The 23,240-nt window shown below is 45.2% G+C and overlaps 1 protein-coding gene across 1 annotated transcript in view; it reads right to left on the bottom strand.

Annotated features, from left to right (window-relative positions):
- LOC311524807 (cytochrome P450 4B1-like) overlaps positions 1–16,578 on the bottom strand; it is a 29,828-nt gene extending 13,250 nt beyond the window's left edge. Inside the window, exons 1-6 of the mRNA XM_084636331.1 lie at positions 16,230–16,578; positions 11,412–11,556; positions 9,960–10,004; positions 5,492–5,619; positions 1,918–2,042; positions 748–899 (exon numbers count right to left, since the gene is read on the bottom strand). Of these exons, the coding sequence (XP_084492457.1) occupies positions 748–899; positions 1,918–2,042; positions 5,492–5,619; positions 9,960–10,004; positions 11,412–11,556; positions 16,230–16,439 (805 nt within the window). The 5' untranslated portion in view covers positions 16,440–16,578. The remainder of the gene's footprint in view (positions 1–747; positions 900–1,917; positions 2,043–5,491; positions 5,620–9,959; positions 10,005–11,411; positions 11,557–16,229) is intronic.
- Between the last annotated feature and the right edge of the window lie 6,662 nt (positions 16,579–23,240).

A 23,240-nucleotide genomic window follows, 5' to 3' on the forward strand; every position in this document is an offset into this window, starting at 1 on the left:
ACGGTTGACGCACACCTTTCAGCTACAGCAGGTAGCGTACTGTAGTCCTGGAGGCTGCCTACATGCTCTCCAAACACAAAGTGGGGTGGCCATTCAACTGCACCGACCCTCGTCTGACCTATGGGAACATGGTAGCACTCACTCTGTTACCATAGTATGTAGATCTGATCCCTCAGATTTAGACTCCTGGTGTTCATTGAAATCAATGGATGTTAGGCGTCTAAATACCTTTGAAGAGATGGGCCCTTGTGCGTCAGCAAAGATCTGTTAGAAGGAGGACTTCAGGAGTGGAGATTTCCTCCTATCCTGACCCCATTTACCTTAGCACCTCCACCAACCCCATTTACTACACTTCAGGAACAATAGGGCACAATTAGGATTCAGAGAAAGGTCATTGATCAATTCCAGTCCAGACCGGGCATGAGTCAGCAGCCAAAGCTGTTACCCCAGGATGGCTATTCATTAGCCAATGTGAAACGAGTTGCTGGGTCTCAGCCTGGTTCCTAGCTGCCCTGTGCTCACATCATGAGAAACAACTGGTACAGCTGACAAGTAACTGGACCCCTGGCTGAAGATTCGGCACTGAGGCCAGAGAGTGTATGGGCCAGGTAGTCTGCACGACTCTCTCAGCTCTAGCCTTTTAGAAGAAGGTTGGAGCACGTTGGTCAGGTGCTGGGATGGCTGCTGTTAAACACCCGAAACGCACAAAGGATTCAGGAAACCAAAGGCCAGGGTGTTGGGAAGTACCTGTGTGGCGGTGTGCGAGCTGGCAGGCCTTCGCGAATTGGAAACCATGAGGGCTGAGCCAATAAATGAAATCATTGTGATACGGGAAGATGCGCAGCCTCTGGTGCACCAAGTAGCTGAGATCAAAGACGGCTCGGATGTAGGAATTCTCCCTGGGGTTGGAGGGGAGGGACAAACAGAAGGGATTTGCTTTCAGGAAATCAAATATTGTATGCCGCGGTGCACGTGGGCCCTGCTCACTTTCACCCATGGACACCATGACTTCCCAGCACCTCCTGGTCACAGGCTACAAAGCAGCACTGTCGTCTCAGAGGGAACAGTTATCTCTCTCCGAAGTATGAGCAATGTTAGTACCGTAATGTAACATGGGGGAGCAGCTGAACGGGATTTTAAAGCGGAAGATGGTGACCAAGCATAGAAGGGAGGGGCAAATACATCAGGACTCCATATATTCAACCAAATACCACCCAGGAAGGAGTGGGCTATCACTATTAGTTATAATACAGTAGCAACGGAAGGCCTTATGCAAGACCAGAGATCTTTTGGTCTAGGTCCTGTCTGCATATATGGTAAGACACAGTACACTGGACCATGCTGCAGGGAAATACACAGTCTGAATAAACAAGACAGTCAAAGGGTAGGAGAAAGGGAGAATTATTATTCCCCTTTTACGGATGGGAAACTGAGGCACAGAGATTAAGTGGCACAAAACGACTCTGTAGCAGAGCTGGAAATTGAAGCCAGAGGTCCCGCATCCCCGTCCAATGCCTGAACTGCAAGACCATCCTTCCTCTCTGCCTAAGGAGGGAGGGAAGCAAATATTGCAACCTTTGAAAAGGCGGCAGTGGTCTCAATAATGCATCCGCTCCTGGGAGCCCCAGAGACACTCTGGCAGAGACAGAATCTTTGCTGTGGGTTATCTGCTGAGAAGAAAATGTACATGCTGAGACTGTATAAAACTCTGGGAAATGTAAAAGTCACCTCTGGCACAGGGTGACTGGCAGCCAGAGGCAGGATTCCTGTGCATTCCGCCCATTAAACTTATGGACTGTTGGAGAACTTTTAAAATGAAGATGGGATAAATTTACCAGGCATAAGCAACTTGCACAGTTTATTCACGGCCAATGAATAGCAGCCTTCCATGAGGACCCGAGAGCACCCGGTACTGACCTGTCCGTCTGGCAGTTGCTCTGGTAACTGAAGGCACATTTCATGATGCTGTCGAGAGTCATCAAGCTGACATGTCCAAAGAGCTCCACCGACTTCTCCTGTGCGATCAGCTGTTCCCACTTATCCTAGTGCAGGAAGGAGATAGGTGAGAAGGCCCAGAAATGCCTTGCCCTGCAGTGTCAGCATTTACCTTCCACCTTAAAAATAAACGAGGGACACCTTGAACCAGTTGTGTATTCTGGGGACAAAAAATGGGAAAGGGAGATGTTCCCTTAATTCTCTTTTAGCGATGCTACCTTGAAGCAAGAGGAAGCTAGGAATCGACTTGGCACTTGTGGTATAGACCCAAGTTATTTTTCTCTCTCTTGCCTTTGTCCAGAGTCAGTTGCTTTGATCATTACACTGCAGGGTATCTTAGGGTATGGTAAATTAGTCCCCAAAATTACTGTGTACAAATGGTCCCTCTTTAGCCAAACCCTGATGCAAAGGTCTTGGGCTAGCCCCCTGCACAGGAGTGAGCTTTCACTGTAGTCCCCATGTATAGGATGCCAGACACTCTGCCCCCAGCCTGAGCAGTACCTTCCTCTTCCTTATGAGGCACATTCGCTACCAGACAGATATCTGTCCCATGCCAACATTGCCAGTGTCAATTCAGACAGGGGACACACTAATGCTGGCCCACAGCCCATCCTGACGTGTCAAATGTCATTGCCAAAGGCCTCCTTGGAAGAAGCCTCGGGCTCACATCATGATGAGGTCAGAAATAACGGCCACAAGGGGAAGTGTTTGAGTACAGCAGAAGCCACAAGGACAGCTGAGTGGTCCCACAATGGGCTCTTAATGTTTAGTTTCCTGTGTCACTGTGAGGCTCTTAGGTGTTATAATAAAAGTCAATCTAAAAATAATTTGTTCATTGATCAATGATTTCAGGTACCAGTACTGACTGATCTAAAGGCTACTGGTGGCTGAGGATGTCAGATGCTTTGGCGTTGGTATATGATTTGTATTGCTCCTTACTCCTGCGTAGGGGTGGCCATAGCTAGATTAGCCCAGAAGCAGCCCTGGGAAGGAAATTGACTAAAAGACTTGCAACTCCAGCCTGGGTTCTCCTTTGCATCAGTAGGGGTGTAAGTTGATTCAATCATTTGTAGGATGCAGCTTGCTTCCTTGTGTGTGTGGGGGGGGGGTAGGGTAGCATATCTATATAGGCTTGGAAGGATTAGATGCATTGATAAATATCAGTGAATGTTAATTTCAAATACATACACAAACAGAGGGGGGAAATATTTCCATAGATAATAAATCAAAATATACAGTTAGGAAAACTTAAAGTTTGATTTAAGGCTTTTAACTTTGTCAGCGTGATGTTGACAAACTGTATTTTAATGGTTAGAAAGCGTTACCTTTTTGAATCTCAATCTCTCTGTAATAATTATTGTCTGACACCCCCCTACCCGCCCCAATCATTTCCTGAAACTGTGAAAAATTTAAACTGACGATACAAAAAAAGCTTAACCCATAATTTTGCGCAACTGTCAAAATTTAAATCAAAAATTGAAAAAAAAATGCTTAAAAATAATCAATATTAGCTGTCCAAGATATAAAAATGAATCAATAAATTCTACCAAGCCCATGGAGAGAGAGATCACCCTCTCATGGCACATATCAGAATAACAGCATCTGTTATATGGTTTGTAAGTTTATAGGTTCAGTAAAGGTGTTATACTCTGTAAATGGCTTCCAGCTGTTAACACCTCGAAGCTTGCACTGGGTTATTACTGGCATGTTGGGGGGAGAAGCCACAACTCTGTGGCCACTCTGCTCCCCTCCTATCCTATTCCCTGCCCAACTTGCTGGGGATCAGAAGTAGTAACACTGCAATGTGGGATCTCACCTTCCCTCCTCCCGCCCACCTGAAGCTGCAGGCTAAATAGAAAAGCTGGGTCAGTGGGGCATTATGCGCCCCGCACCACCACAAGAAGGCAAGGGAGAATCTTGCCCATCATATTTAAAACTGGAATGTATTAGCTTTTTTGCTGCCCTATTAAAGAAAGCAGCAAAAAAGGCAGCAATACTGGTCAGTCTTAAGGAGGTGTGACCTGCTAGTGAATGTGTGCCCCTTCCAGACCCATTCCAAAGAGGGTCTGGGTCTGTTACAGCTCCCCACTACACCCGGAGGCTCTTTGGCTCCATACAAGATGTACAGGCTCATGTTTTCAGCAGTGGAAATCCCCCGTTCAATCCCAGTTATATTGGCTGACACATACAGAAGATAGGGCTGTTTTATTTTTCTGTAACGATAGCCCCATGTGGTTCAAACTTCATGCCAGTCTGTCAGTGTTATTGCTTCTCTCCGTGCACATGTTCAGTTCCCTCAGCAGTGAATCTAAGCTGCAGGCCTGTCTTTAATTCTCACACTAGAAGGCAGTGTTGTCCACATGGAATCAGAGTTCTTTCAGGGACAATGCATTGCCTGTTTAGTTGCTCTTGTACCCAGACTCCCTGACAATGTAGCTGCAGAAATTAATGATGGTCCCGTGCACAAATCTGGTAACTCTATTATTTTTTCTGCATAGAGCCCACCAAGAAGTGAAACTGTAGTTGCACTGTGTACTATGCAAAGCAGAGCTTGCAGTCTAAACATTGTGAATATTGGCATCTCGGGGTATTTTCTAATCCCCAGATCACAGGGTTGAAGTGTCCCCAATCCTAGGGTTTAGGAATGCATGAGATCCCTTATTTAATCCTGCCTTTCATATAAGTACCTTCAAAGAGTGCCACCAAGAACCTATTTAATGCCTTATTATATAGTAGTAATCACTATTGATGATTAGATGTGATTTTTGGATCATGGTAAAATGGAACCCCAAATCCCTGGATTCTAGAATTGTTCTAGAATTGTTAGCTATTGAAAAGCAAGGAAATACTGCAGCTGGAATCCACTTCAGAAAGGCCCAGACTGCCCATTTCCTGACATTTCTAATAAGCAAAATGCATTAATTAACTCGAGTCGAGCTGGTTGGGACCCATCCCTCACAAACCGTTTCATTGAAAAATGTGTCCCTCGCAGAGCTGCTCAGAACACCGGGGCATCTTCCATAGAAAAGGTCAACTTTTCAGTAGAAAACAAAACTCAGCCCCCCAAAAATATTTGGCTGTAAACTGCCGAAAAGTTTTTTAAAAAATTGTTTTTCAGTTTTGATGAGGAAAAAAAACAGAAATTTTCAAGGACAGCAGACCGGTCACAGCCAGATTTTCATTTACTCAAAACACCATTCTCTGATCAGCCCTGGTCCCTTATCTTGTTTTGTTTTTTTTTTTAAATGATATTATAGGCTCGGCCACAGAGTCTGTACAGCTTCTGGACCAATTAGTTGCGATATCTCAGAAAAGAATTGGGATTCATTCAAAAAGCTAACCACCAGAAGAGAGAATTTTCATAGAATTATAGACTGTACAGGCTGATAACAGCAAGGTAACAGCAAGGAAACTCTTGATCCATCACTTTGCCTTCAACCCATCAAGGATAAGAAACTAATATAATAAATATGGCAATAGCAGTAATCATTCCTACCAGCATCACTTTGGTAGAATCTGCCATCAATGGCACATAAGGTTTCAAAACGTCATAATGAAACCCTGGAGTCAGCAGTTTACGATGCTGGTACCACTTTGGCCCATGTAAGACCAATAATCCTTTCCCTGGGGGAACACAAATAGTGGAGTTCAGATCATTTCAGATTTTAAAGACCATAAGCAGACATTTTGATGTATACAGGTAAAGTCTGAGCCTACAGTAACCAGAACTTCCATCAGAGATGGAAACTATTTGGTCACATCTAATCCATCTCCTATTTGCTAGGATAATATATTTTCTAGTGCTATGAAAACAAACAACTGATAGGAATGTGGAGAGGATATTGATCTTTCATCTTCAAATTTCACCATGATTGCTCAGGATCATTCTCCAGGTGATGATTTTATTGTGGATAGGTGACCAGGTTTAGATGAAATAAGAACCTATTTGAATCTTCCACCCATAACTAGTCTTTTACCAGTCTCTAGTAAAATTAGCTTTGGTTGCATATTCATTTTCATGCTTCTCTGCATTTACCAGTTTCAGACCGGACCAGAAGTGGATGTACAGAAATGCCTGTAGAATGGCTGTGTTCCCAAGATTCCTGATTGGACCAGAAGCAAAGAATAGTCTAAATCACAAGAGAATGCCAGTTCTTATGAAATCCACAGCCAGATTTCTAGAGCCAGGAAGTTCAGATGAGCAGCTAAACTTTGGGTTGCTTCTTCAGACTGAACCTTTGGATCTTCGCCCATCACTAGTGCTTGCTGGATTCAAGGTATGTTAATGGAATTTCATTTGTATATATCACATAAGTATATGGTTGCCAACTTTGACAAATTCCCGGAGATGTCATCACATGACATAATCTTTAATTAAAGATTAATTTTTAATTCCTGGAGACTCCAGGACAATCATGGAGGGTTGGTAACCTTACATAAGTAGCATCATGTGGGGGAGAGACCTCAGTGTTGATACAAAAATGATAATAAAAATATTAACTTTTTTTTAAGTTGTTACAAACTTGTCTGCACCTTTACTGAACATTAAGATATAGCCATAATAATGTTTTAGCCAGGATGCTTGAAAATATAACAGACATGAGTTTAGCTAATTATGTTACAAAATGTTAAAGCTAATCAAAGAGATTTCAGAAGGTTTCTGTTTCTAATAGCCAAGGACAAGCAATCATCAAGTAGAATAACCATTTAAACCCTGATAGGAAGAAAACTGATTGTGAAAGAAATGCAAAGTTGTGTTATCAGAGCAATAAATCAAGAGGTAAATTGGGCCTATAACAAATCCCTTCCCCTTTTCTTTACAAAGAGAAACCCAAGTTTAAACTCACACAAGGAATGCTAGGAATATCCTCATTGAAACTGATTTATCCTGAAAATACACTAAAGTCTTCATTCTATATACCTGCAGAATATTCACGGTGGTAAATGTTTTTACTAGGGCTGTCAAGCCTTCCTATAATAATTGCTTGATATCATTGCTGTATGAATAGTAAGATGTTTTATGTACAAATATAGCAAAGTCATTTGATGCTAGACTAATGACTAATATAAGAAGCCATTTAAGTATAGAATAGTTATATTAATGGGGAATTAATTAATCAAAGCAAACCCTCATCCAACACAGGAGGAACATAAAATCATCATTCCCAAAATTTCCATCTAGAATCAACAACTTGAGCTAAGGTCTTACAAAGAGTTATTTAATTTTAAAAGACTGTTTTGAGGACTAAAAACTCTTATATAATGAACAGGAATGCTTGGACTTTTTGAAAACAGATTTTCACTTCCTGTCAAACTAAGGTAAAAACATTTTATTAGAAAATGGACTGACTGAAAAGAGTTAGTTTTAACTTTAAAAGTTATCTGGATATACCCTGCCACAAGAAAAAGGGTAATTAGCTGACTGACTAAGCGGCAGTTCTGCAGAAAAAGACCTGTGGATTACAGTGGATGAGAAGCTGGATAGGAGTCAGCAGTGTGCCCTTGTTGCCAAGAAGGCTAATGGCATATTGGGCTGCATTTGTAGGAGCATTGCCAGCAGATCGAGGGAAGTGATTATTCCCCTCTATTCGGCACTAGTGAGGCCACATCTGGAGTATTGCGTCCAGTTTTGGTCCCCCCCCCCCCCCCCGCTACAGAAGGGATGTGGACAAATTGGAGAGAGTCCAGTGGAGGGCAACAAAAATTATTAGAGGGCTGGGGCACATGACTTACGAGGAGAGGCTGAGGGAACTGGGTTTATTTAGTCTGCAGAAGAGAAGAATGTGGGGGTAGGGGGAAGGATTTGATAGCATCCTTCAATTGCCTGAAGGGGGGGTTCCAAAGAGGATGGAGCACGGCTGTTCTCCGTATTGGCAGATGACAGAACAAGGAGCAATGGTCTCAAGTTGCAGTGGGGAGGTTTAGGTTGGATATTAGGAGACACTATTTCACTAGGAGGGTGGTGAAGCACTGGAACGGGTTACCTAGGGAGGTGGTGGAATTTCCATCCTTTGAGGTTTTTAAGGCCCGGCTTGACAAAGCCCTGGCTGGGATGATTTAGTTGGGGTTGGTCCTGCTTTGAGCAGGGGGTTGGACTAGATGACCTCCTGAGGTCTTCCAACCCTAATATTCTATGATTCCATGATAAAGGAATGTTGCATATTCATTAGACAGACTGCATGTTCAGGAGTTGAAAATGTCACATAAGCCAATCCCAAAATCATGGAGTCAAAAAATTAACCAGAATCTAAAACAACTATAAAAAGGTTTGTTTTCCTATAATTTCACAAAAATAAGAAGGGATAAAAGACTGAAATAAACACCTCATGCTCACACACTCCCAGTACTCATAGAGAAAGCACGCCCTAACTCATCCTGTCCATCTCCACAAGCAAGCTGCCACAGACAGATAAGAAAAACAGAAAAGACTCAAGAAGAAACAACCCAAAGCAACCTCTCCATGACTTCAACATGGATCGGTGAGAGGAAGTTAACTCACTTGCAAGGGATTACATTTAAAACTCTTGTAATGATTTTATTGGAACATTGAAATGGCGTTGTAACTTAAATTTACTTATCATTTCTCCTGTTAATCACCAAATGATTAGATCGTGTATTCCTGGAGAGGAGACACGGGCTAAACATTGGTAAACGGAGAAACAGTGGGATTTAATTGGATTTAGGATTCTTAATATTTGTACCTGGCCTGTTTTAAGACAGCTTGTTAAATGGCTTCTTTTAAGGAACTAATGTAAATATTGTCTTTGAATTCATAGGATTTAGTTAAGATTGCTTACTTTGCCCAGCTATAAACTGTTTGGGTTATTTTTAACAACTAGATAGGCTTAAACAAATTATTTTGCCAGACATTAAACACTTAAGTATCTAATAAGCTACTAAAACCAAATTCACAAGAATTTTGAAAACAATATACTTTGATCTTTACTTACTGAGGGAAAAGTGACCCCTCCTCCCCAAAGGCGGGTTCACTCCCAAGGGTATAATCTCTGTTAAAAGTTCACCACAGAAAGGCTTGCAAAAGAGACTAACGGAAGTTACAGTCCAGAATCAGGGCCTGCAGCGAAGCCAGTCTCTGGGCAAACTAACGCTCAAAGCTGGCCTTTAGTGGGCTGCCTGATTGGCTCCACTGCTTATTGCTTGGAAGAGGCAGCAGACTGGCTCTTAAATCCAGCAGCAGCAGCAGTTCAGCAGACGCTTAAAGTATTAGCCCATGGCTGCAATAGCTTATACTCCTGCCTTGGTCCTAGCCCTGCTCCTGCCTTGCTTCACTTCAGGTAACCCAGCTCTGACCCTGGCTGCTGACTCCAGCTAGGACCGTTGGCTCTGATGCCTGGCTACCGACTTCTGTCCGACCACTAGGCCTCACTCCTGCTCTGACCACTAGACATGACTGCCCACCTCCCCATCACTGACACTAACCAGTTTATCACGCTGTCATTTGTGGTATTTTGTTTCATGTTTTCTTTTTCTCTCTTTCATAATAAAATGGCCCGACTTAATCATGGGGGTTATTTGGCTTGGTCGTGATCAAGGTGTTCCCCATGGTATGTCAAAGAGCCCTGGTGATTAAATAATGGAAGCCACACCACTGAGTTGGCAGTAAGAGAAGCAATCCATAAAAGCTGGCCTACTCTTTCTTGTTTCTCTAAACTCAATATTTTTAGTCATTTTTAAAAGAAAATGACTTTGTAACCACCAATTTAAAACTAGCCCTTTCAACCCTACAATCTGAACCTTCTTCTGCGGCATGTAACCACCTTTATCCAAAATCTTCTTCGAGTTTCACCTTTTTTTGATACACAATGCGTACATGATGATTTCAGAAAGCTTCCGGCCCTCACCGCGCCAAGGAACGCGAAATGCCATCGATTGATGGCTTGTTCTTGACTGACCTCGGCATCATTTCTGGTCGGGAATATGGAGGAGGCCACGAATATACGTACCAATCCATGGAACTATATGCCTATAGCTAACGTTATCCTTGGGATCTGGAAAAGTCAATTGAGAGAGAGAGAAGAAGACAATACTTTATTAGTAATGATTCACTGTATTGTACATTTCTGTGGAGTACGCACCAACCTTCAGTTGTCAATGAAACAAAATGGGTGGCATCAGTTCATAATGAATCAATATTACACAACAAAGCTACCCCCAGTTCAGCATAATTGTGTGAATGAAGGAGAGATGCAAGACTAGGATTAACCAAGGATACTGCGAGTCTAGAGCTGAATGGGAACACGGAAAGATATTTCTGTAAGAGTTCACCGCTCATCTACATCATTTTTCAGCACAATCTGTCTGGACGTGCTCAGTATATTACTTTGTAGCTATCATAAATTAGGGCATGACCCAAAACTCATTGAAGTCGCTGGACACAGCTAGATATGGAACACTGAATGGGGTGGACCAGCTCTCTGAGAGGGTACAGAGAATTGCTGTTCTCGATGCTGGGCTGGCGTGACTTGCTCATGGTCAGGGATGCATGATTGTCAGATTTGGGGTCAGGAAGGAATTTTCCCTTGGCAAGGACCTTGGACGGGATTTCACCTTTCACTGCAACGTGGAACATAGTTCACTTGCTGGGATCATCTGGGCATATCCTACCTAATCTATTACTTGCCATTGCAGGAGATTTCGGTATTGGGGACACCTTGGTATCTCCTGTTCTCTGCCTGCATCAAACAGTTTCGTCTCCTAAGGACTGAAATGCTTTAGTCTAACTAAAGTCGTTGGTCTCTGTAGGGGTATCAGGTGATATTTAATGGCCTTTGATAGACAGGAGGTTAGACTAGATCAGGGGTCGGCAACCTTTGGCATGCAGCTCATCAGGGTAATCCGCTGGCGGGCTGCAAGACATTGACTGTCCGCAGGCATAGCCCCCGGCAGCTCCCAGTAGCCGCGGTTTGCTGGATTACCCTGATGGGCTGTGTGCCAAAGGTTGCCGAGCCCTGGACTAAATGATCTAACAGCCCCTTCTGGCCTCAAGTTCTAGGAAACTATCAAAGACTCCCACCAGACTTCAGTGTGCCTTTGATCAGTCCCCAAGTGTGCAGTTTTTATGTACTACTTTAGAAAGTTTGATTTGCAACCAAGGAGCAGGAAATATGAGGTTGGAAAGAGTAACTGCTATCCAGTCTGAAAGTACACAGACTGTTCCAAGGTAGTAAAAGACCCTAGCAGTCCTTCAGAGCGGATAGCAGTCCCTGGCTGGGCACAGATCCATGGTCAGACAGTTGCACACATGATGAGGCATCAAGCAGTAGAGATTCCTAGTGACAGCATAGGTGTGGAATTCTGCTTTGCTGTGAATAGTGAACACCAGGGAAATTATGCATGGCATTTGCAATTTGCAGTCATGTTGCAATCATTCAGAACTCAGCTGCAGCAGGCCTTACCTCCTCTGGCAAATAAGACCTTGGCATAATCAGGGTGGGTGATGTTTAAGAATGCTGAGAAAGTCCCAAACCAGAACGGGAAGGCATACGGGTACTTCTGGCTCCATTGCTCTAGTTTGTTTAAAACCTCCCCTTCATGAAGAAGCTGCAACAGCAGAGGAGAAAAGAGAGAAGAAAATAGGGTGGTTGGAAAACTCTCTGTCCAGAAGAGCTCAACGATAATCTTGCCACAGCCAGAAGAATGGGGAATGTTCATAGGACGTGACAGTTATAAACAGTCTATGGTCCCTCTGAATTGGCCTGATGTACTGCAGAGAGGGGTGTCATTTTTCAACGTTATATGAAATAACTGTTCATCCAGGGATTCTCACTAAGAAAAATACCTTTACATGGAATGCTGTAACGGACTGGTCAGTGTATGTTACGTGTCCCTACCCTGGAAACCAATCCACAGAGGATGTGAATCTGTTACAGCTCCTAGCAGGACAGTCTGGCTTTTTAGCTCATAGATGGACACTTCAGTTTTCAGCTCTAGGAGGTCCCTGGTTCAATCCTTGCCACAGTGGTACAATATATAATGGACTTTGTAAAGGAGCAGGAGGAATCTAACTAACCGATAAAGAGGCCAGATAAAGATGGGCCAGAAGCTGTCACAGATCAAGGCAACTGCAGTTCCCTTTGTGGTCTCACAAGGGCACCCACTCTATGCTCCCAACTCCTCAGCAGTCACCTCTCTGGGGCGGAGACCTGTGTCTCTCTCCCTACTGGCCAGGGCTTTTCCAGACTGCGAAGTTCCCCAGCAAGTCAGACTGCCCAAGCAAGCCTGCTTGGCTTTCTCCTCAGAGGCTGTGAAGAGCATAATTGCCCCTGGCTAAAAATCAGCACCCTGCTCTTTTAAGCAAACACATTTGTTATAAAGGTGAAAACAGTGCAGAGGAAACATATTAAAAACAATAAAAGGACCTACACACATGCTAATTAGCTTATCAGAGATCATAACCCCCACCCCAAACTTCAGCAAGGGCTCTAGTAGGAGTCAGTCCTTCACACCACACACAGGGTGTTTTTTTTTGTTACAAGTTCATACATCTTTTGCTCAGAAGACCCCACATGAATAAATCTGCCTGTGTGTTATACATCTGGGGTCTCTGATTTACAGATTCCAGGAGCAGGTAAACAGACAATGGACCTCTCCTCAAGGCATACCATCAAAAGGCTGGGTTTTTGCATATCTAGAAGGGGGATGGGGTCCATTTGCAATCATCTCCCCCTAGAGATTTCCTAGGAAACCCACTTAGCCAAAAGTTCATTCTTGTCCGGCACACTGTTTAAAAGAGTCCTTTGAAGCTCAGAACACTTCCCAGGGTTTGCATTAGTCACATCTTCCCCCTAGAGCCGTTACGTACAATCCCACAATACATAAACATTTGCATCGTTAATACAATAACTCTTAAAATACTCAACTTAATCCAACAAGGTTTGGCTTAATGCAATGAGGTTTGTCCAGGATAGTGAAGGAAATTGCCATATCTGTCACAGAAGCATTCACCCATCCCTTCCACCAACCTCTGGTTTGGGTTTTTACAAGGGGAGATGCACAGTATGGTCTAGTAGACTGAATAAAAAGGTAAGAGCCACAAATTCCTCAGTTCTAATCCCACCACTGACTTGCAGCATATCCTTGGGCAAGTCACAAAGGGCCAGATTTTAAACAGGTATTTAGGTGCCTAGCTCCCATTGATTTCAATGGGAGCTAGGCGCCTAAATACCTTTTAAAAATTTAGGCCTAAACCTCTATGCTTCCATTTTCATTCTAAGTAAAGTGAGAAGAATAATAGTGGCCTACTGCACTGGGGCGTTGGGTGCAGTCAGCAGTAAATGCTATACGCTATAGTGAGCTGTAGCTCACGAAAGCTCATGCTCAAATAAATGGGTTCGTCTCTATGGTGCCCCAAGTCCTCCTGTTCTTTTTGCGGATACAGACTAACACGGCTGCTGCTCTGAAACCGATTCAGGTATAATTATTCATATTAAAACTCAACCAGTGGGAGCTTGCAAGACAAAGTCCCACCACAGTGTTGCTCCTGTTTGAACACTGCAGGTTTCCAGGCCGGGATGGGGGTGCGCATCTTGGGGGGGCTGTACGCCATTCAAAGCTGGTACTGCATCTGCACGCAATGGAACTGCTTTAACAGAAGGCTCGAGCCCAGGCTTCCGAGGTCAGAATGGAGCCCTAACTCTCTACCCCGGAGTTGGATGCTGAAGAAAGATGGAACCATTCAGGTAAGTGTGTCACAAAGCCGGTCGGGCAACTCAAAAATCTGCTTTAAAATTCCCTGCTGTCAATAAACATGTTTTTGAACAGTGAATAAATAGGGATTTTGTACCGTATGGAGCAAAGGTAGATACCAGGCTTTTATAAGCTGTCTTTATGCCAAGACGATGCCACAGTAGTCAGCTCGCACAGGGCGCTGTTTCGTATTCCATTTCTAAGCAGACTCACAGACAAGTAGGTTCTGATCTGTACTTGCGAACACTGGGGAAGTCAGAGTTACAGCCAAGCCATCCATTTGACATGAAATGACATGGTACAATAACTAAGCCCAAGGCTGTGTTAAGGTGCAAGGACTGTACGTTAGAACAGGGACTGTCTTTTGATCCTATTTCAGGTTTACTCTTGTTCTGACGCTTTTGTGGGGCCCTTGTTTTCTCATTAACCTGGAAACAATTGAACTTTGGAACTCAAACACAAGCTGTAAATAGTTCGCCTTTTGGAGCAGGTCCAGAACAGCATTTCACTGGAGAAAAATTAAAGGCCAGATTCTGATACCTTAACTCACACTGAATAGGATCTTACTCTACAGCTGGAGCTACGCCTGGAGTAGGGTCCTACTCAATATGAGTAACTGGATCACAATCTGATCCTCAGTTACAAGCGATTTGAGCCTGCCCATTAGACATCTGCCTAAATGGCCTCAAACCTGCTGCCTTTGAAGTCAATGGGAGCTGAATCAGACCCATTTTATAACAAAGGCCTGTCTGCTTTGTGACATTACTGGGGAGGGGCCAGGCAGAAGTTCCCTGTGAATGGGAGAGTGGGGGTCGGAGGGATAGGAGGGGGGAAGGAGGGGAACTACCAAGACTTGGGGAGGAAGGGGAAAGGCAGGGCAGCTCCTTCACCTCCCCTGCGCTGGACAAGATACAAAGCCAGGTTTGTGACAGTACTCATAAGACATGGAGCCAGATCAACAGGTAACAGGGAAAATATTTAGCAATCCCTCTTCCTAGCCCTGATCCACTGAAAATTCATGAGGTTCCGCAGTCTTTGCAGTCCACTAATTTCCATGGGTGCAAGACCATGCCCTTCACCTTTCACACCTAAACTTCAGTCCCAGGTCTTGTACAGCATCTAACAATTACAAGCACTGAATTCAGCCTAGTAACCTTAAACTGGTTATGTTTCCAGGAGAAATGGAAACATTTACAGCCATACACTAGAGTGGTTATGGATTTTCTCTACAGGTTATAAAGATTTAATTAAGGAATACCCTAAATTTTAGAAGGATAGTCTGGGTGACCCTAGTGTTCCTGGCTCTCAGTGCAGGATAGATGGCATTGGAACAGATGATGCACAAATTTACTCATATGAGTAGCCCTCAAGTCAACAGTCACTCACCACCACAAACCAATGGTCTATAATTAAATGTTCTTGCATACATTGCTCATTCTAATCTCCAGCTAAAGTCAATGGGAGATAGGACCTTATCCTGGATTCCCCAAACTACCTTCAGACCTGCTAGATTAACAACCAAGTATATATTTATTGTATTACTATATTATTATCTGTGCTTGTGTTAACTTTTAATTGATTTATTATTATAAAAATCAATAATAGCTACATTTACAATTATGGATCCTATGAATTCCTATTCCTGTAAGAAAGAATCTTCTTCTGTTGCTTTGCAGCTGTCAAAATACTCTTACCTCGGTCTCTGACTCTGGGTCTGACCCTCAGCACTGTTCCTGTCCTCTGATTCCTGCTATGACCACTAGGTCTGACCATTGCTGCTCCAATCACTAGGCATGGCTGCTCATACCCCAGTCCATGACAATCAGTGCTGACTGCTGAGTGTGGGATTTGTAGCAGGTGCTGTTACATCACAAACTGATCTTCACTACTCGGTACATCTCATTTGGCAGTGGAATTAACGAAACCCTACAAATTGGTAACAATATGTCCCTGAACCTCATTATCTGCCATGTATGGAAGCCTGATTCTAATGTGCATTCTGTCCTTCTCCAAAGGAATGACAACATGGAGAGTATTGCAGCGGTTTCACTCTCAGTTTGCTTCCCAGTCAAACCAGAAGAGCCCTGGGATCAGCAGGTGGAAATTGGTGTAGTTTTAATGAAACTACCCTGATTTACGCCAGGTGAAGAGCTGACCCATAAGGTGTCATAAGGTGTTACCTTCTCCTTTGCCCTCAGGTAATCATTACCTCTTTGTTGTGCTTTTTGTATTGACCTGTGTCTTTTGTTCCTTACACAACATTCCTTAGATAATGACTTCAGAGCAAGCTTTGTATAGCGGGATGCATGACTTACCAATGATTTATATTAGCCAAAGGGGCACGAGGAGGATTCTCTCACAGATCCCAGGGACATTCCATATCAGTGCGATTTTTCCCACTTCCCGCCCCCCTGCCCCCAGATTCAGGGAAGCTGCTTCCTCTGTTCACTGCATTGTGTCTATTTCATTTTTAAATACCACCTCCTTCTGCCCCACCCCCCAAAGTGCAAACTCAGCCCTTTTCCTACCTCATGGACATGGCCGTATAGCCAGTGGGTCGGATGACCTGGGAATCTGCTGAAAGCTTTGATCAATTCCTGTCTCCTGTGATACAGCTGAATCACTTTCAACAGCACGCAGGTCAAGCAGAACACAGCAGCCAGGTGAAAAATCCGATAGATATCCACCCCCAGCCAGGACCAGGGGGGCTTTAACCCTCTTTCTAGCACTGATGTCATGTCCCTGCTGCTTCTGTCTGACTCCCCCAACCTGCACTCATTGTCCTGTGTCACCCTTCCTTTCCTACAGATATAGTCAGCAGCCTCAGCCAATGCTGTGCAAAGAGGCAGAATCTCAAAGGCTGGTTTGCTGTCAAATCATGAGAGCCTTTGTTGGAGGGAAGAGCCCAACTGGCACAGCCTTGGGGAAACATTATTTATGCAGGGAAGAGCTCAGACAGAGCAACAACCTGGCAGGTCTTTCCTGTACCCTATAGCTGCAGACTAGGCTGTGAAGCACATGACACTCACATTGGATGGGTGTCAATAATTGCACAAGGTGTAAGGTAGTGGAAAATCAGCCCCACAGAGTGACCTACATAGTTCAAAGAGGAATGCATTAACTGTGCCACATCTATGCTGTACACTGAATGCGTCAGGGCACTGGCGGAAAAATTAGTATGGCATCGTGTAATTAAAGACTGTATCACAACCCATCCACATAAGGGAGCCAAATTAAGGTTGCACTGGCAGGATCAAGCACTGTAGCCAACATTTTCAAAAATGACTGCTATTTTTGGGTGCTCAGCGTGAGGTACCATAGGAGCTGCCATCCAAAATACAGGCCATGCTGGGCCAGTCGGAAACTGAGCTATGTGGGCAGAGGAGTTTTGCTGAGTATTGTTTGCTGGAGCTCTGTGTGGGTTCGTGTGCGCAGATACGAACTGGAAACACCACCGGAGACAAAGCAGGCAGCAAGAAAGCACCAGGCACAGCCACAGAAGCATTGGTGGTGTGACTCTGAGAAAAGCTGAGATAGAGAGAGAGCTTTTGGGTGAAGTGCTGACCGGAAAGAGGCCTGGATCTTTGAACTAAGAAACTGTCTTCTGCTGTTTGATTCCTATTGTGATCAGGGGAAAAGGGCTTTATGAACATTCTTTGTAAATAAGCAGATTTGCACCAAAGAAATACCTGATTCCATCATCAATTTCTCCTCCTAATGGGAATAACCCGCAAGACCTCCAAAATTGGCTAACTGCTCAGGTCAAAGGATGTAACACTAATATTATTATTATCCCCATGGACAGGTGCCAAATTGAGGTGTTTTGAAGTAAATGCAGATTTGATTAACTAGCCAGACACCAGAAATTAGCCCCTGACTGCTGCTTCTCTTTAGCTTTTAAACATCTATGCTGCAATAAAGAATATGAGCCAGCACTGGCAGGCATATTGGTCCAGGTACTTGGTGTGCAAGGCAACATTCACCAAGCTGACAAAAAGAAAAAAGAGTCACAGAAGAAATCAACCCATGGTCATTAGTGCCTTTCATAGAATCATAGAATAACAGAGTTGGAAGGGGGACCTCTGGAGGCCATCTAGTCCAATCCCCTGCCCAGAGCAGGACCAATCCCAACAGCAGGACCAATCCCAACTTGATGGCCTGTCTGAAACAGCTGTCCATGCTAGGAATACAAATCTATTTCTTTAACCCGTTCCAATCATAGCATAGGCACTATTTGCCTGCTAGGTGAAACTGAATCTTTCCACTGAGAAGCTGGCTAAATCACAAACCAAGACTGGCTTGGATTTGCCGCATGTAGGGCAGGGGTTCTTCGTGGCACCGCGGCCCTCTTTGACAACAAAAATTACTTCACAACCCCAGGAGTGGGGGCTGAAGTCTGAACCCATCTAAGCCCCACTGCCCCGGTGGGGGAGGGGGGATCAAAGCCTGAACCCCACCGCTCTGGGCAGGGGGGCAAAAGCTGAAACTCAAGGGCTTCAGATCCAGTCAGGGGGCCTGCAACCTGAGCCCTGCTGCCCAGGGCTGAAGTCCTCGGCCTTTGGCTTCGGCCCTGGGCAGTGGGGCTCAGGCTTCGGCCCCGGATCCCAGCAAGTTTAAGCCAGCCCTGGCAACCCATTCAAAGGGGGTTGCGACCCACTTTGGGGCCCGACCCACAGTTTGAGAACTGCTGATCTAGTGTATTTTCCGCTTGAATAGATTTCCTCAAATGCAAGTGACAATGATAGACAAGGGGTGTGAGGTAATATCGTTTATTGGAGCAACACACAAAGTGGAGCGGATTTAATGAAAGGTGTGATTTTGCACCAATTTAGTTGAATAGGTGCAACTTTCTGTGTGAACGTTCCTGTATCAGTTTAAGCTTCACATGTAGCAGTTTAACTTGCGCTGGCAAATTTACAAGTGCGAGCAGATCGAGGGCCGTGATCGTCCCCCTCTATTCGACACTGGTGAGGCCTCATCTGGAGTCCTGGGTCCAGTTCTGGGCCCCCCGCTACAAGAAGGATGTGGAGAAATTGGAGAGAGTCCAGCGAAGGGCAACAAAAATGATTAGGGGACTGGAACACATGACTTATGAGGAGAGGCTGAGGGAACTGGGATTGTTTAGTCTGCGGAAGAGAAGAATGAGGGGGGATTTGATAGCTGCTTTCAACTACCTGAAAGGGGGTTCCAAAGAGGATGGATCTAGACTGTTCTCAGTGGTAGCAGATGACAGAACGAGGAGTAATGGTCTCAAGTTGCAGGGGAGAGGTTGAGGTTGGATATTAGGAAACACTGTTTCACTAGGAGGGTGGTGAAACACTGGAATGTGTTACCTAGGGAGGTGGTGGAAGCTCCTTCCTTAGATATTTTTAAGGTCAGGCTTGACAAAGCCCTGGCTGGGATGATTTAGTTGGGGTTGGTCTTGCTTTGAACAGGGGGTTGGACTAGATGACCTACTGAGGTCCCTTCCAACCCTGATATTCTATGATTCTATGATACTAAGCTAAATGGCTATAACCAGTTCTAAACTGATATAGGAGAGTCCACACACATCAGTTGCACTGGTTTCAATAAACTAATTTAAGGTAAACCAGTGAAACTTGTGTGTGTAGACGAGCTCTTAGGAAACAAACAAAACAAAAACAGACAAACAAAAAACACTGGGAATCCCATTGGTGGGATGATGTCATGGATCCACAGGCTCTGTGCTATTCCCCAGCTTTTAAACAGTCCCTTGGAGAAACCCCTTCTGTGTGGCAGCCCCCACGGGGTCCTACTCTTCCTCAAGGATAGTCCACACAGCCTCAATACCTCCAAGACTGAGCCTCTGGGCTCCAGCACTCCTGCTTCACGCCATGAGCTCTGCCTGGGTAGGTCCACTGAGGTAGACACCTGATCAGAGGCTTTTACAGTCTTCAGGGACCAATGCAGCTCAGCAAGGATTTGCAGTGACACCAGGCAGCCTTTTCAGAACAGAGTAGGGTTTTGAGTCAACTGGAACACAGTATGCGGAAATCCTTACGTTAGCACAGAGAACTATCCATTCTGGCCAAGTCAGCGCTCCACCCAGCGAAGATGGCATGGAATCTCTCTCTGGTTCCGGCTCTTTGGGCATGGCTACACTTGCAGATGTAGAGCACTTTGAATTAAACTCGCCTTCGGAAGCACAGTTGGGAAAGCACTACAGTCTGTCCACACTGACAGGAACAAGCGCACTGGTGTGGCCACATTTGCCGCACTTGCAGTGGCATTGGGAGTGGTGCATTATGGGCAGCTATCCCACAGAGCACCTCTTCCCATTCTGGTGCTGTGGCTTTGGGGATGGGGCGGGGCATTCTGGGTCCTGTCTCAACGCCCCGTGATGCATCGGTTCGCATCCCAGTAATCCCTCTGCTTCCGTCCACATTTGGCGCCATCTTTCAACGGTTTTTGTACTGCGCGCTCTGTCTTCCTTTTCGGTCTGCGGGAATGGAGCCAGAACTGCTAAGGAGTCTGCTGACGAGTCTCGCCGGCACATCACGTTTGGCAGTCAAGTTATTCCTTATGATCCAAAGTGACAATGAGGGCTCCGACGATATAAACTCGAGTAACGTATATGACACAAGTTTGCTTGTGGCATTCACGGACATGCTCACCACCATGGCATGCTGCTTTTGGGCTCGGGAAACAAGCACTGAGTGGTGGGATCACATTGTCATGCACATCTGGGATGACGAGCAGTGGCTGCAGAACTTTCGGATGAGAAAAGCCACTTTCATGGGACTGTGTGAGGAGCTCGCCCCCACCCTGCGGCGCAAGGACACGAGACTGAGAGATGCCCCACCGGTGGAGAAGTGGGTGGCTATTACAATCTGGAAGCTTGCAACTCCAGACAGCTACCGATCGGTTGCTAACCAGTTTGGAGTGGGGAAGTCGACCGTTGGAATCGTGTTGATGCAAGTTTGCAGGGCCGTTAATCGCATCCTGCTCAGAAGAACCGTGAGTCCGGGTAACGTGCATGATATTGTGGCTGGCTTTGCACAAATGGGTTTCCCTAACTGCGGAGGGGCGATAGATGGCACACATATTCCAATTCTGGCACCAGCCCACCTAGCCTCTGAGTATGTTAATCAGAAGGGGTATTTCTCTATGGTTCTCCAGGTGCTTGTGGATCACCATGGGCATCTCACTGACATTAACACAGGCTGGCCTGGAAAGGTGCATGATCCACGCATCTTTTGGAACACTGGCCTGTTCAGGAAGCTGCAAGCTGGGACTTGTTTCCCAGACCAGAAGATCACCGTAGGGGAAGTCGAAATGCCCATTGTGATCCTTGGAGACCCCACTTACCCTTTAATGCCATGGCTCATGAAACCCTACGCAAGGAGCCTTGACAGCAGCAAGGAGCGGTTCAACAACAGGGTGCAGAATGACTGTGGCATGTGCTTTGGTCATTTAAAGGGCTGCTGGCGCTCTCTGTATGGGAAGCTGGACCTGGCCGATGACAGCATCCCCGCGGTTATATCCACGTGCTGTACCCTCCATAACATTTGTGAAGGGAAGTGTGAACCATTCACTCAGGCATGGAACTCGGAGGATCATCACTTGAAGGCTGAATTTGAACAGCCAGAGTGCAGGGCTATTAGAGGGGCCCAGCACAGGGCTGCAAGGATTAGGGATGCTTTGAGGGAGCAATTTGAGGCTGAAAGCCACCAGTAATGTCTGGTGCCCTGCACGGGAGTGAAGTGCAGTGGTTCCAATGTTAATAGGAATCTGTGTTCGCTACGCTGACTTGCAGTGCCTGTTTCTTTCCTGGGCTAAGGTATCTTTTACTTTATGCAATAATAAAGAATGTTTTCAAAGCCAAAAACTCCATTTATTGAAAAGAAACACAACTGCTTGGAGAAGGAGTACTTGTGGCACTTTAGAGACTAACCAATTTATTTGAGCATAAGCTTTTGTGAGCTACAGCTCACTTCATCGGATGCATACGGTGGAAACTGCAGAAGACATTATAAACACAGAGACCATGAAACAATACCTCCTCCCACCCCACTCTTCTGCTGGTAATAGCTTATCTAAAGTGATCACTCTCCTTACAATGTGTCTGATAATCAAGTTGGGCCATTTCCAGCACAAATCCAGGTTTTCTCACCCTCCACACCCCCACACACAAACTCACTCTCCTGCTAGTAATAGCTTATCCAAAGTGACCACTCTCCTTACAATGTGTATGATAATCCAGGTGGGCCATTTCCAGCACAAATCCAGGTTTTCTCACCACCCCCCTTTCCAAAAACCACACACATAAACTCACTCTCCTGCTGGTAATAGCTTATCCAAAGTGACCACTCTCCCTACAATGTGCATGATAATCAAGGTGGGCCATTTCCAGCACAAATCCAGGTTTTCTCACCCTCCCCCCCCCCCCCCAAAACACACACACACAAACTCACTCTCCTGCTGGTAATAGCTCATCCAAACTGACCACTCTCCTTACAATGTGTATGATAATCAAGGTGGGCCATTTCCAGCATAAATCCAAGTTTAACCAGAACGTCTGAGGGGGGAGGGGGGAGGAAAAAACAAGGGGAAATAGGCTACCTTGCATAATGACTTAGCCACTCCCAGTCTCTATTTAAGCCTAAATTAATAGTATCCAATTTGCAAATGAATTCCAATTCAGCAGTTTCTCGCTGGAGTCTGGATTTGAAGTTTTTTTGTTGTAAGATAGCGACCTTCATGTCTGTAATTGCATGACCAGAGAGATTGAAGTGTTCTCCGACTGGTTTATGAATGTTATAATTCTTGACATCTGATTTGTGTCCATTTATTCTTTTATGTAGAGACTGTCCAGTTTGACCAAAGTACATGGCAGAGGGGCATTGCTGGCACATGATGGCATATATCACATTGGTGGATGTGCAGGTGAGCGAGCCTCTGATAGTGTGGCTGATGTTATTAGGCCCTATGATGGTGTCCCCTGAATAGATATGTGGGCACAGTTGGCAACGGGCTTTGTTGCAAGGATAGGTTCCTGGGTTAGTGGTTCTGTTGTGCGGTATGTGGTTGTTGGTGAGTATTTGCTTCAGGTTGGGGGGCTGTCTGTCAACCGTGATTATCATACACATTGTAAGGAGAGTGGTCAGTTTGGAAGAGCTATTACCAGCAGGAGAGTGAGTTTGTGTGTGGGGGGGTGGGGGGTGAGAAGACCTGGATTTGTGCTGGAAATGGCCCACCTTGATTATCGTGCACATTGTAGGGAGAGTGGTCACTTTGGATAAGCTATTACCAGCAGGAGAGTGAGTTTGTGTGTGTGTGTTTTGGGGGGGTGGGGGTGAGAAAACCTGGATTTGTGCTGGAAATGGCCCATCTTGATTTTCATACACATTGTAAGGAGAGTGGTCACTTTGGATAAGCTATTACCAGCAGGAGAGTGAGTTTGGGGGGGGGGGGGCGGAGGGTGAGAAAACCTGGATTTGTGCTGGAAATGGCCCAACTTGATTATCATACACATTGTAAGGAGAGTGATCACTTTAGATAAGCTATTACCAGGAGGA

This window comes from Lepidochelys olivacea, assembly GCF_965140295.1.
Source record: "Lepidochelys olivacea isolate rLepOli2 genome assembly, chromosome: 8".
In the NCBI taxonomy this organism is placed as follows: Eukaryota; Metazoa; Chordata; order Testudines; family Cheloniidae; genus Lepidochelys; species Lepidochelys olivacea.